This window comes from Lathamus discolor, chromosome 1 (genome assembly GCF_037157495.1).
Source record: "Lathamus discolor isolate bLatDis1 chromosome 1, bLatDis1.hap1, whole genome shotgun sequence".
NCBI classification, from domain to species: domain Eukaryota; kingdom Metazoa; phylum Chordata; class Aves; order Psittaciformes; family Psittacidae; genus Lathamus; species Lathamus discolor.
Window position 1 is genome coordinate 70950467 of NC_088884.1, and position 15410 is coordinate 70965876.

The following is a 15410-nucleotide window of genomic DNA, read 5'->3' on the forward strand; positions in this document are numbered from 1 at the left end:
TATCACATTGCAAAGAGGTAAAACCATAACACCTAGTCATAAACACTTCCAGGGGGTCAGCCAGCAAAGGACCACAGTGTATTTTATGAGTGCTAACTGGTACAGCTTGAAAAATCCTCCAGGAAAGGGAAGAAAGAGAGTGGGAAAGAGGGATCATTATATTCCTATTTGATACATGGAGAAGCTGATGCGCAGCAGGCAAGCAGCTTTTAGAGGTGCTTGGTGGAGGATGACTGCAGCAGAGTTTACTTGGTGTAAGCATTTGCCCTCTCAGCCTCTCGCAGCCTGAGATGCTGTGAAGGTGCCCCCAGCTAAGATCTAGAGAAGTTGTGTAGATTCAGTCTGTGATGTAAACACCCCCAACCTGGAAAGGGCTGGCCTGAATTTGCTCAAGTGGATTGTTGCTTGTGTAAATGTTTGGAAAGTGATTGGTTTAAACAAGATTACTCAAACTTGCTTGTCCACGGTAGTGTTTGCATTCAGATGAGATTATCTACAGTTTCAAAACATTCCTGTATTCTTTTGGAAGTAAGCAATAGCATCTGCAGGTAGATGATCAGTAATAAAGATCATAAATATACGAAGTTAAGATCAATACTCTGATAAACCAAACTACTAGGCTGGTAACAAATGTGTTTATATGCCAAGGAGTAAAGAACAGTATTCCCAGACAAGAAAATGATGCTAGAAGTGCTGGGTAATATATTTGCAACAAAAACCTTAATCAACTCTTTCAAAATTACCATTCCCAAAGTAATGGTCCCACAAAATCATAACTGTCCTGAAGCATCACATGCCACAAACCCCTCTTCATAAATCAGCAGGAATATGCAACAGGATTTATCAACTATTTTGTCTTAAATGTTTGCAACAAACTGTCACACAGTGTTGAAGGACCATCCATATCTTGAGTAACACAGCTGGTACCACTGCATTACTTGCAGTGTACGTACATGACTGCACTTACCTTTGTGATGTGCCTGTGAAATATGGAAGCGCTGCTGTCCACACAGCATGGGTAGAGAACAGGGCATTGGAGCAGGGAGATGGACTGTTACTTCAAGGTATTCAGGTACCTAGCGAGCACCAGTGGGATTTTCCCCAAGTTGGAAGTGAAAATTCAGTAAGGATTAGTCATCCTTTTAACCCAGGGAAAACAAGAGGCAGGAACAGTTTTAAACAAAGCCACTGGCTTTGCCACATTGCCCAGGACTAAAGGCACCTATGCAGATCTCTTTGCAAGGGTTTGGTACAGTGCCCAGCAGGCACACAGGGCACTAAGTGTTTAGATGTTGACAGGAAGAACAGACCCCAGAGCCACTGTGCAAAGGAATATTACAAGCTGAAACAAACTGTTTTTCAAGAGCTCCCATTTACTTTGAGTACCTAGTCAGGCTGATAAATGTCTCATGGATGGCAACCATGTGACAGATAGACCAAGCAAACTGACACTGTGAAAGAAACACCTCATATGGCCCATGTCCCGAATCGTCAACATATTTTAAACAATTCCAGGAGGGGAAAAAGTCCATTTTATCTGAATGAAGTGATTTCTTGCTCTAAGGGATGAGCTTTTGTTGACTAGATTTTATGAGCAATTTTTGCTTTGGTTTCAAGCCTGTTCTCATTTTTCACTTTTTCAGGGTTCATACATGACCTTGGGAGGGCTGGGCAAGAAAGGAAAGAGGTTTCACAGCAGTGATTTTTGCATACTGCTTTTTAGCTAGTAATTCCCTGTAAGTAAAAATGAGACTCTTCCCATCATTCCCACTGCCACCTCTCGTGCCCAGCTCGTATTTGTTGCTTCTCCCCCATCAGAAGAAAGCAAAGGTACTCACCATCTGCTTATGGCTTGGGAAGAACGTTTGGTCCACAAGGGGAAACTTCTCAGGACCCAATGAGTTGAAGATTTTGATGAGCTGAGAGAACTTGGGGTGAGGGAGGAGGAACAAAAAAACAAATACAGGGGGTGTCAGTGACTTACTGTGTAACAAGGAAGTGCTTGCAAACTGTTCTGATACTGATGGGGGAGTTGAGAGTGAGTGAAACATATTGTTGTGCCTTTCCTGCCTTGCTTTCTTGGCCTGAGAAAATATAAAGTTGCTGTATTTACCCAGGGCCAAGCCAGCCTGTGTACACAAACCTTGAACTGAGAGAGTAAAAAAGGGGTTCAAGAGCCAGAAAGGATCAGCTTGGATTTAGTTACAGATCTGGTATGAACAAGCTGTGCTTTCCAAGTGTGGCTGGGGAGAGAGTGGGGGCCCTTTTTGGTAGAGGAAAGGGCTCAGAGGAGTGACCAGGCAGGAAATCAGTGCCACCACTCATAAGCACAGGCAAAATCAAAGCTCTTCTCTGGATCTCTGCCCCACAACCAAATCAAGGCAAGGCACTTTTCTTCATTGTACTGAAGGGAAGGAGAATTGCTAAGGCACAGAGATGTCTAGAGGGCATTGACAGTGCTACCTGGATTGGCTATTAAACCAAGGAAGTGTGAGCCCACTATCAATCATAATTGGCGTTTATTATGAACCAAGGGTCTCCCAACAACCCCCAGTGCATGGCAGGAGAAAGAGGTCATCATCTGCTAGCCCTGTCCCAGTGAGATCTGAGGGAGGTACCAGTCTGTGAGGGTGGTATCTAGAGAAAGCAGTATGTAACATTGATAGGGAAAGAAACAGTGCTGGTATTTCATGTAAAAGGTGAACATTTGCCGTTGTCCCCACCTGTCAGCTTGAACTTCACTATTATCATTGCTATTATAAACTGTTTATTGTTCGGGGTTGTTCCCAGCCAGACACAAAGCTCCCCATGGCAGGACTGAGTTTTGATTTCTTTCCAGGTTCCAAAGCTCCAGCAGAAGTGCAGCACAACAAATTCTTGCTCAGCATCAGCCATCTGTGAAGTGAGCAGACTATTCTGTACGTTGTATTCAGCCTCCCTGTTCAATCTATCGTTGATCAGCTGGAGAAAACCCCAGAACTCTGAAAGGAACTTAACGACCACGACATAAAATGTTGCTGAAGCAGGGTTGATTTACCAAAGAGAATAAGAGGTAATCTATCCCAGAAACCTTTTGGATCACAGGAGCAACTTAGATTCTTTACAATCATGTATCTAACCATCCTACTTTCTCTCTGAAGAGGTACAGCCCCATTACCTTGGACAATGCTGAACTGGCAGTGCTGCTGGTGAAGTGGTTGGACTGGCAGCCTTGCAGAAGGGGGAATCATAGAATAGTTAGGATTCGAAAGGACCTTAAGATCCTCTAGTTGCAATGCCCTAAAGCTGAATAAGGTAGCTTGATTATTTTCATGGATATTAAGAAAAAAAAATGATTGAGGATTGCTCCATGAATAAGAATTTTGGTTCCCGCTTGCACTGGTAGATGTGACTATTCCCCACTGATGTCCTATTTGCAAAGTAACTCACAAACTGAATTTAGTTTCAAAGACATCCCAGAATTTGATAAAATCAAATTAAATTAATAGAAGTCTCCAGTCTGGGCCAAGAGTCACTGTTGCACAAGTTCCTTCAAGTTTCTCATCGAAGGGATGCATCTGTCTTGAAGGAAATCTTTGTGTCACCTGAGGGAGGGAGGTAACACACAAATTAAGGGAAGGAGACAAGGGAGAAAGGGAAAGGCAAGAAAGCCTTTTTTCCTCCCAATAGCATCAGCTGCTTCATCTTACATATTCTGAGCACTTCTGAACAATGGCTGAAGCCAGTATATGTACCCCCAAGATTACATTGCAGATAAAGAGGGAGTTATGAAAACGTTTTCTGCTGAGTTGCTACCTTAAGGGTTCCTGTCGTGGTCAGTGGGCCAGTTAAGCAAAGCATTTCTATATAAGAAGTTGAAACTTCACTTGGTGGTGGTGAAGAAATACCCCTTTGAGAGTTAAAGGGTGGTATGGGTGTGAAAAACAAGATGCAGCCAGTGTGCAAGAGCTGCGGCTGCAAGGTGTCTGCCAGAGCTGAAGGGGCAGCTGCCAGCAGATTTGCAAACAAATGTGAAGCATTCCTTCCCTAATCTCATAGGTTAAAACGTGGCATTTAAAAAACCCCAGAAAACATCAAGAGGTGGCATATCCCATCACTGACACCGCTCCCACCCTGCATCAGCAGATAAGTGGAAAACTCCCCATGTAGAATGATTATCGTTGGCAAAGAGGGTATTGATGTTGGGGAGGGAGGACAGCTTGCTCCTCTTAACTACTTGCACTAGATCTGCATATCCTAGAGAAGAAAAATAAAGGCCTGTTTTGACTAGGAAAGTGAGCAAACAGGGCTTAAAAATTAAACAGAATGAAACAGAGACAGGGAGAGGAGGAAAAACACCCTGGCTGCGAGCAGCACGTGCCCCTTGGTGCCCATGAACGCAGCACTGGTGAACCATGGACATACATTTATCCTAGGAAAACAGCTCTGACAAAATAACTGGAATAACTGTGCAGCTGACAGAGAGCGTCCTGGCTTGTTCCTTGGGGTTCCTTTTGAAGCATACAGCTCTTGGCTGTTGCTGAAATAGCAAGTTTCATAGGGACAGATGAGAGGCTCAGCCATCTGGAAGCCTCCTCCATCAGCCAAGCGTGCGAAAAGGTCTGACCTTGGTATTGACCCTCATGGGAAAATTCCCTCCTTTTTGCTATCTTTTCTCTGCCAGTTGTTAGGGACAGGATTTTGGCAAAAAGATACCCATGTTACACGGTGCAGCAGCCTCTCAGATACCTGATAGCAAGGCTCAAGTAGCACCTCCCAGTGCATTTTAGGTGGATCGGAATGCTGCTATCAGCAGCTCAGCGAGATGTAACTGCCTCTTCCACATTTCGGTATCAGTTCTTACTTGCTGAGGTTTCACTTACTTTAGTGAGATTGTGGCCAGACTGCAGAGCAAGACATGGGGCAAGGCAATGTGGGACAGTCAGGTCTTAAGTACCCAGAACAGGTACAGAAGTGAAATGCCTTGCGTGGCTGGTAGGACACCAGGGTTACTTACGGGAAGTCTTTATAGAGAAATAAAAAGGTCCATTTGGAGGATCTACTTTGCTCTTGTAAGGCCCCACCTGGAATACTGTGTACAGTTCTGGTGTCCTTAACGTAAGAAGGACATGGAGCTGCTGGAGCAAATCCAGAGGAGGCCATGAGGATGACCAGGGGACTGGAGCAGCTCCTGTATGAGGATAGGGTAAGCAAGTTGGCGCTGTTCAGCCTGGAGAAGAGAAGGCTGCGTGGAGACCTCATAGCAGCCTTCCAGTACCTGAAGGGGGCCTATAGGGATGCTGGGGAGGGACTCTTCATCAGGGACTGTAGTGACAGGACAAGGGGTAACGGGTTAAAACTTAAACCGGGGAAGTTTATGTTAGATGTAAGGAAGAAGTTCCTTACTGTAAGGGTGGTGGGGCACTGGAATAGGTTGCCCAGAGAAGTGGTAAATTCTTCATCTATGGTGGTGTTCAAGGCCAGGTTGGACAGAGCCTTGAGTGGCATGGTTTAGTGCCATGTGTGTGAGACCCCCTGAATACTCTTTTTATCTCAGAAACGCCTATTGCAAACTGTGCCCGCGTTTAATGCAAATTTTAACCTTTGAAGAAATTTGTGTATTTCAGTACTGGAAACCGGGCAAATGTCATTAAGAAATGGGGCAGCATGTTTGAGTAAAGTCAAACCCCAAACTCAGCTGATTGTAATTAGAGTTGCTGAAAAAAAACATCGTTGCAAATTGCCAAGGAAAAACAGTCTCACTTCCATCCCCCCTCCAGAAAATCATAAACATTTCTATGAAATGGAACCATTTTTGGAAAGAATAAAAAGGGAGAGTGAAAAGCACATTTCCCAGGGGTATTTAGTTTCGTTTCTTCATGTATCTGAACTGTTTTCTAGGTCCAGAAAGTTTCCAGTAATCCGTGTTAAGCAGATCCCTTATTTTGAGATGCCTGTTTTGCAATCAGAGTGGAATATGCACCGGAGTCTCTGTCCCTATCTCTAAATGAGATACCACAAAATCAGTTTTCTCATTCTGCTGCCATTGAAGCTTTCTGCCCTCAAATGCTGCATCACAATCTCCACCTGAGCTTCAGCCTCATAAAATGTCCAGGGTGCCGAATACCAGCTCAGGTCCCATCTGAGCTCTTAGATTACCCTATGCACTACAGTCGTGTTTGGAGGTGATGTGTGTGCAGGGGCAGAAGGGAAAGGAGGCATTTTGCAAATGTATTTTAAGTGTTTACAAGCGGTTTGCCTGACTCCTCTGGGAAGGTTGTCCAAGCCAGCTGTATTCCCCATGAGGAAAGCATGGCACAACTGCACCCAGAATGGCTACAGCCAAGTTACTGGCAGAGCCAATTTCTCCCACACTGCCTTGCCAGCTCTGCTTTTTCTTTTCTTTTCTTTCTTTTCTTTTTTTTTTTCTTTTTTAACCCAATGTGCTGAGTTTGTTTGTTTTCTTTTATTTTAGGCTCCTAAAAATAGGCCTGTCACATCTTGAGTCCCCTGTACACCATCAGAAACGTAATTACAAGGCATGAGTTGAAAAATGCCAACTAAATCCTGACTGACTCAACCCCAAAATCAGATAGGATAAACCACATGGCTGTCTTCCTCAGCAGAAGCCTGTGTAAAGGCGGAAGCTCTTGGTCTGGTCACTAGGGTCATAGAATCATAGAATGAACTCAGTTGGAAAAGACCTTTAAGATCACCAAGTCCAACTGTTCCCCCAGGACTGCCAAGGCCGCCACTAAACACCGTGTCACCGAGGGCCTCATCTACACGCTTTGTCAACACTTGCAGGGATGGGGATTCCACCACTGCCCAGGGCAGCCTGTTCCAATGCCTGAGCATCCTCTTGGTGAAGAAATTGCTCCTAATGTCCAATCTAAACCTCCCCTGGCACAACTTGAGGCCGTTTCCTCTTGTCCTGGCACTTGTTACTTGGGAGAAGAGACCAACCCCACCTCACTACAGCCTCCTTTCAGGTAGCTGCAGAGAAAGATAAGGTCCCCCCTGAGCCTTCTCCAGACTAAATCCCCCCAGTTCCCTCATCTGTTCCCCATCACACTTGTGCTCCAGACCCTTCACCAGCTCTGTTGCCCTTCTCTGGACACACTGCAGTGCCTGAAGCACCTCTTCCCCTCCATCTTCACCAACCTTGGGGCCTGCAGAGCTGTTTCACGTGTTTTAATTTCTCCTTTCTGGCTGTTCCATAGCAGTTTTCCCCCCTTTATAAATACATTATCCCAGAGGTGCTACCACCATTGCTGATGGGCTCAGCCAGCACTGAGACAGTTGGCATTGGCTCCATCTGACATGAGGGAAGCTTCTAGCAGCTTCCCATAGAAGTCACCCTGTCAGCCCCCTGGCTACCAAAACCTTGCCACACAAACCCAGTATGACATGCTTCCGCTTTCCTTCTGCCTTTTTGCCATATTTCTGTCATTCTAAATTCCTTTTTTTTCCTAGACCTAGTGGCTGAAGAAATCATTTCTACCTTTCTTGCCTTTCTTTTAGTACAATTTCCTCACGACAAAGCACTAGCCAGAAAAAGTAGGAAGAGAAGACAAGTGCAATTTTCACTTTTGCAAGAAATGGATAATCTTAGGCTGAGGCACCTGGTTACCACAAGTGTGCATCTAACAAAGGATGCTAGAAATAGCATAATTCAGATACCTTGTAAAAAAGTGAATGTTAATGTTTGTTTTAAGGTATTTTTATTGTGTTTTGGTCAGGACAGAGATGTGCTGCTATTGAGCTGATATTACCAATCTATTACCACTCATCTACTCTGCCTTACAAGAAAACTAAGTCCTGCTGTATTGTTAGCTGTTTGTGACACATTAGAGTGTGGGACAGGTGAAGCATCTTACTCAGGGTGAGGAAAGAACACCATGACATAATGCAACAGGGCTGGCAAAGGATCACTATTGCTAGTTTTTCCCCCAAGAATTCCCAGCAGGATTCCTAAGGTATTTAGATGGTGGTTTTAACCTAAAGAGATGAATTCCCATGACTGGAAGCTGAGTTTAGTGCTTTATTGGTACCAGATCGACTTTGCAGTGTTGGCATGCAGTAGAGGTGGCTTGGCACTTACCACCCAGGGCTTGCTGCAGAAGTTATAGATGGAGTAGAGGGAGTTGACCGTGTGGATGCCACCGTACTGGAGGCCAATAATGAGGCTGCGGAAGTCTTCTCCCAGTGCCATGCTATAGGCATGCTGCCGAATCAGGACAAAGTCCGGCTTGAAGGACCTGCAAGAGACAAGGGGGATGACGTTTTGTTTTCAAATGCTCAGCCTCCCCTTGTTCCTTTTCCATCCTTCCCTTTCTTTTCATTAACACGTTGCTCTCTTTTGGGCTGTTCGTCATGGGCCACTTGCATTTGGAGGTAACAAGCCAAACAAAAAAATCTAGTCATCTAAAAGGGGAAAAATCCAACATAGCTGCAAGTGTGAGAGCACAGAAACAAGCCAAACAGATTCGCTGCAGTTTCCATGTCACTCAGGCATGCACAGGAACAAGCCACAAGCGGAGCCAAGGGTCATAAATTCACTGGTGGGGGGATTCTCTTTTCTTTCTAAAAGCTTGGCCATATTTGGCAAGCTTATTGCAATGTGCGACGCAGATGGGGGAGCAAGTTTATTTCCTGATGATTGAACTGGATATTGAAGCAATGCCCAGTGGGTGGGAAGATCATAAGGGATTTCAAAAAGCTATTGTACACATCCATACATTGACACACATTACCCCTTTAGTCAGTTTACTACATACGCAGCACATCCCAGGCTCTTACGGCTGTGAGTCAACAAGTAAAGGGCAGGCATGGCAATGTAATTAGTCAAATGAGCAGAGTCCCTCATCCAGTGCTGTGACTCATGGCATGGACATCCAGAATATCATTTAGTAAGACTAGAGCTGGGACTCCTATGGCTCCACAGCAGCAAACACACAGAAAAGCGAGGTCCTTTTCTAGCTCAGCCAACAGGCAATGGGTTGTCTTTCAAACAGCCAGATTTCATTCCTTGCTGATGCTGTGTCTTTGGAGCCATTCAGGAATCTCTGGGAACAGCAGCTGGAAAACAAACTGCTCCCAAAATGGAGCTCAGCAGTTCGTTCTTGAAAGCATGGAGGGGGCTTTTCCACTGAAAGAGGGGATTATTTTATACTCTAATGGAGGTTGCATCAAGGACATAGGAAAAATTTCCATACTGTGTTAAAGTTTTTCACAGAAATGAGCTCTGTAACCAGGTCCCATTACCTCACTACCCTCGAACAGTTTCCTTACTAAGAGACTATAATTTCTATCCTTTGGATGTATGATCTGGAAATACTTTGGGTTTATAGCCCCTATTTATATTTCCGTCATTCTGGCAGGGAAATCCGAGATGGTGACTCTGGGACAGATTGTGGCAACAAACACTGCGTACAAAATCCAGTGACAGCTTTGTTGTTTTAAAGCTGTTCATTTTGGGTTTTGGCCTTGGACTTTTGTTATCGCCAGAGACATGGTGAGGAGCATGCTCTGCTTTTGTGATGCAAGAGGCCAAGCTTTGGAAATGTTGTGATTCCCTCCCATGGAGAATTTTTAAACCCAGGCATGTTCCCTAATGTACTTGGCACCAAAGTTGGTGCTTTCCTCCAGCAGCGAGATGCATAATGAGCATTGGGAGGGCTGCGCTATCACTGTGCAGTTGATTTATGGACCTCCCTGATGTCAATGGGGGTGAAGCAAGTGGTGCACCCCTGCTGAGAAACAGCAAGTGAATGAAAATCTTGGAAAGCTTGAGTGGCTCCATTCTGCTGGATTTGCCATGCAGAAAGTACCCCAGAGGCAGGCACAGGTCCTCAGGAAGGATTAATCAGCTTCCTAGGACTAGGACCTGGTATGTGCGCTGAGTTACTAAACAGTGGTTGTGCCTGGTGGGGCAGGAGGTTCAGGCACGTCCCTCTTCATCCAGCTTTCTGAGTGTATGAAGAAGAAAATGATCCCAAGTCTTTCCCCAGATTTGACTTAGGGAAAAGCACTTACTGGAGCTGCAGGGTAATGGTTCAGACCATTGTTCCAGTCTCCCCAGAAGAAGCAGCAGTATTTGTCCTTGAACATTTCCCCAAACACCCCACTGTGGGGACGTGGTGCTGTGGTGTGGAGGAAACAAATGTGAATGATCATGGCCAGCTCTGGGGTGGCAGGGAGTACACACAGCAGCTGAGAAACTGCCTTCAATGGCTTTACTTCTGCCAGCCAAAGGCTTAGGGAAAAAAGCTCTTGTCTGTACATATCCTGGCAAAGGAAGAGTTTCTCAACTTAGAAGATGGACACAAGAATACAGAATTGATGTAGAAAAGCCTATTCTCAAACTCTGCATCATGTAGGAAGGCAGAACACTCTCTCATGCAGACGATGAGGAGTGAATCTCTAAAGGGAAGGTGGACACTGAATCCCTGTTTTGAGCTGTGGGACAATGAGGATGTTCCCATGGATACTGAGAACAAGGCAGAGGAGTGCAGGGCCTGGAACTAGCTGGGAATAAACATCAGCTGGAGAGCCTTGGAGTCTGTGAGAGGTCTGTAACAGAGACACAGGGACCTGTGGCAATATGTGAGAAAAGGGGTTAGGAAGGATAGCAGGTAGTAAAAGGGAAATGAATAGTGAGGGTAGGAGTGGCAGTATGAAAACTGAATAACTGGGCATAGCAGTGATCTGGGGAGAAAAGCGTTCGATTGCTTCACACAAGAATTCTTGCTTTTTTTGGTAGGCAATTACTTTTGCAAGCTCCTGCTCATTCTCAGAGTGTAAAGCTTAAGCTAACATAGCAAGCCTTGGATTTGGAATAGCTAGTAGCATAACTGTTTTCTTTGCTATTTCAACCCAACCCAATAACATCTCCCATGACAGGAACCTGAAATCCTTGGCAGACAGGTTAGGCAGAAGTCCCACATTTGAAACATGGCGGCCAAAACTTTTTTGTGAGCCAAACTCAGTAGCACCTACTGTTGCTGAGGTCCTTAGCACCCGAGTCCAGCAGGCATAGGACGGCTACGGCAGGAGCATGTACCTTTCCTCTTCACTAGATCTGTCAAGCCAGTGGTTGGATGACCATGAGTGGTCTTGAGTACAACTGTACCTAGGCCCCTGCTAAAGCCAGGTCATGGAAATGGGTTTGGTCACATATAGAATGCAGGAGAGCTCCTTTGAACATCTAATGGACAGGAAGATGGGACAGGTAAGTGGAACTAAATGTAAAGCAGATTTAAAGCATGTGGCTAATAAGCTGTGCTCTGCCTGTGGGTGTACTGCACTTCCTGGGCTGTGTGGCAGACACCTACCTGAAGTTGCGAATCTTCCTTAGCATGATAGCCAGATGAATGAAGCTTCCAAGAGAAAGCTGGAGCCCGTCTTTGGCCACAGCCCTTTTATAGAAGCTTTTTCTCAGACCCCAAGAGCTCAGTTCTCATGTAGAATTCGGCCCTGGCAAAATCAAGGCCACTGAAATGCATGCAACACATTCCCAGAGTGGCGTAGAGATTAAAGAATCCTTTGTTTAAAAAAATAATAACCTGGGAGACTGGAAAACTTTCATTTTCAGATTGGAATAGCTGGTGAAATTTACTTTGCCTCTGGAATGGAAAGGTGCTTTCTTTTCAGCTTGTGTTGCCATACACAACATGAGCCTTTCAGCACTCCAAATGGTGTACAACCGGACAGGTTGTACACCCCCTACAGTGAAGCAGCCTCCCCCAGGTCCCTTTGCTTTTCTCCTTTTGCATTTGCTTTCTTGTCCCAGACGATAGGCAAGGCACATGGCAGCCCCTCAGCCTATCTCTCCCCTTGGCAATAGAGATAGGCCAGTGAGTCAGTCACCCCCTGGCAACAGTGAGTATCTGGCTACGTGGCTGCTAGTGCTGCCAGTCCTGAGCCTGGACTCTGGTTCTGTGGTGCAAGATGCTTACCTGCATTTAACTAACTCTTTTCCAACTTGTTCTAATGCATTTTAGCAGTCTTTTTCTTTCCTAACAGTAAAACTATACTTTAGAGATAAACCTAAGTATAAAGGCTGGATGCCAAATACCTCATAGGAAGAGGTCTGACAGCAGAACATAATTTCTTAGGTTGGACCCATCCACCCTCAAATCTGTGACAGTATTAGCTGTCATGGAAATAGTTTTGTCAGAATGACAAAAAAACTATAGAAGAGATTCCTGATGTAAAATATGGAAATTAAACATCTCAGGAACTGCAGTAGCTATTCTGGTGCCCATACGTCTAACTTCTCTAATTATGAGAAGAGGATCAGCTCTGAAAAGATCATCAATAACATTTCTTTGCAGAAAGCAGGTCCCCAGTGTGCTTTGGGATAGAGAAGATGATGACAGCAAATCCTCCTGGGAGGTTTCATGCTTTACACTTCTGCGTATAATCCATAACTCTGGCTTTCTTCCTGGTCCTTCAGCTTTTCTTATTGAAGCACAGAGAGATTTATGGACATGAAGAAAGAACACACAATAATAGCTTATGTTGTCAAAATACATTCCAATGATCCCTTCTACCGTGAATAATCACCTGCAGCCAAAGGGTAGACCTGCTTTATACTTTAGCACCAAGATGGGTTTAGAGAGCTTTTCTCCTGTGCTGTAAGACGGGCTCTTCTGCTCTCTCCCTGAAAGAGTGCCAGTCTTACGAGACACTTCATCCCTTACATCAATAGAAAAAGATCTTCCCTGAGCACTGAAGATGCACATCTTCACTTCGGGTTCTGCCTAACCACCATTATTCAAGGAGTTTTTTAGTTCAGTTTTCTGACACTTCCCAGTGATCAGCACGTTTTGACTAAGTTCTCTTCTAAAGCCTTTCCTATCTGCTTGGCACAACACGGACAGGAAGAAAAATGAATAATTAAACGATATGATACAAGCTTTGCATTACTGGCAATTGATGGAGCCTTCAGGCAAGATTCTGAGACACAACTCCAAGCTGTTAGTAGCTGCAACTACCTGAGAAGTTCAATAATCCTTCCAACTATGCAGTGCCTCCAGTGTCTGAGAGCTAATAAAAAGTGGCATATACAAATAGGAACATGTCCCTTTTGTCCTTCATTTCGGTGTTATTAATATTGCTCTTACATTACTGACAATAGGAAATCTATGACATTCTCACCTATCACAATGTTAAATTTAATGTTATGTTGGATGCCATAGCAAAATGGGATATTTGTTAAGAAAAAAAACTCATTTCAGTCAAAACCTCATGTCATATTTTTCCACAGAAAGAAGTGAATATGCTGAAGTTATTCAAAGAAAGAATGAATGTGGTTGTTTATATGAATAAGGTAACACAGAGCTGGTTTTAGAGAAAAAAGGAATCAACATAGAATAAAGAATGACCTTTCTTGACCAGGCTGGAGGAGAGGAGCACAGAGTACTTTGGGATGCTGTAAAAGAGAATGGCTGGGTTAAAACCATAGGGCGGGGAGTGGGGGGGAGATCAGTTTTGCAAAAGCAGCAGGAATCATGGTTGCAGCAGAACCAGTACCACTATAAGCAGACGAGGACACCCTGGAAGATGCCCTGATTTGCTTCTCAGCCACAGGCCAATGACCAATGAGCCATAAAATTGCATGTCACGCACTCTCTGAACTGTACCTTGGCAGTTTCCTAGGTCTGCCATATATGTTACTTGTAAACTGATCAGCCTTGACAAGGAAAAGCATGTGGACCCAGATAATGCCTCAAGTAGTACCAACCACACCTGCCACCAGCGACTTGCTTTCAGAATGCTTGTGCACAAAGCTTTTACAGAAGGTGATCCAAATACTTTCCAGCATCATAGAATAAAGCCATAGAGTAATTAAGGTGAGACAGGACTTTTGGAAATCATCTGGCCCATTTGCTCATTTCAGGGCTAACTTTAAAGTGACATTAGGTAGATCGGTGTCTTGTCCCAGCCAAAGTTTGAATATCCCCAAGGATGAAGATCTGCTAGCATCTCTGGGCGCTTGTTCCAGTATTTGACCACCCTCACGGTGGAATATTTTGTATTTTTTAATTAGAATTTCACCTGCTGCAACTTGTATCTTTTTTGGGTTTGTTTTTTTTTTTTATTTCTTCCATTGCACACCTTCAACAAGAGTCCAGCTCTGTACCCTCCTCTTAGTTGCCTGATGACTGCAGATGGATCCCCCTCAGCCTCCTCTTACAGACTGAACAAAGCCATTTCTCACTCTCTCCTTGGGTGTCTTCAGACCAGTTCAATGAGTTTGGTGGCCTTCCACTCAACTCGTTCCAGTCTGTCAGTGTCTTTTTTGTACTAGGCAGCTCAAAGCAGCACTCAGTACTCGAGATGTGAGTAGTGTCTCGTTAGCTACATGCTTGCTAACAACTCGCAGTGAACCACAGGGCTTGTTCCCCTCCAGGTCTTTTTGTGAAGAGCTGTTTTCTCTCCAGCTGCCCCCCAGCAATACTGGCGTTATTCCTCCTTCACCACAAGACTCTGCAATTGTCCTTATTGAACTCCATGAGGCTCCTGTTGGACCATTTCCCCAGTTGTTGAGGCAGTTCTGCCCTCTGGCATATCTATCGCTCTCCACCCTCCAGCTTGTTGCCACCCACGACCTTGTTGAGGCTGCACTCTATCTCACTATCAGGTCATTAACGAAGATCTACCTTGACCAATACAGTGCAGGTGCAGCAGGACTTGGCCCTTCATTTCTCTGTTAGCCGTTCCCTGGAAGAAGCCTTAGTAAAAACCCACGCATAAAGGAGACAAATTAAAGCAGGACTGAGGAAAAGAAAATAAAGCTGATCAAGACTGAAACAATCTACATCAGTCTTTAATCATTCTTGCATTCAGCCCAGGATTAACTAATTAATAAGTGCTCTAGGCCCGGGAAGCACATTTCTTATTGGAAAGGATTACTGTAAATGTGAAAGGGGCCAGGGAGTAGCTTAGTCTCTGAGATGCTCCCCACCCAGGTCTGCTCAGAGTGACTTTTGCTTTCTGGCAGCTGCCTGCAAGCCAAATGTTTTCCCAGTAACTGTCAGCATCCTGCCTGCACATCGGCTGGGCGCCAGCTGCTGGGGAGGTGAAGGGGGACATTATTCATCTGGGAGATCTGTCAACCCCGAAGGGAGAAGTAGGTCTCCAAGCAGATGTTTAGCAGCAGGAGCTGAGGTGGAAGCAACTGAGAATAAATTCCTAAATAAGCACACTCCAACTCCTCTTTTTTTTGAGCTCCTGCTTAAAAAAGAAAAGAAAAAGAGGTCTGGGAAAGGCAGGTGAGGAGGAGGAAGAATACTAGTGAGGGGTGATGGTAAATCATCCCCCATGTGGAAATAACTTCTTGGTTTATAACTGCTTACTCAAGGCGATACATTGCTTTATGTGTGATTGCAACTTGCCCAGGTACACCCTATTTGACACCTTGT

The 15410-nt window shown here is 44.8% G+C and overlaps 1 protein-coding gene across 2 annotated transcripts in view; it reads right to left on the reverse strand.

Moving 5' to 3' along the window:
• Positions 1-15410, reverse strand: part of SYN3 (synapsin III) — a 178460-nt gene that overhangs the window by 130055 nt on the left and 32995 nt on the right. For both annotated transcript variants that reach the window (XM_065679376.1, XM_065679384.1), the window contains 2 exons: positions 8084-8240; positions 1839-1928 (listed from right to left, as the gene is read on the reverse strand). In XM_065679376.1, coding sequence (XP_065535448.1) covers positions 1839-1928; positions 8084-8240 — 247 coding nt within the window. The remainder of the gene's footprint in view (positions 1-1838; positions 1929-8083; positions 8241-15410) is intronic.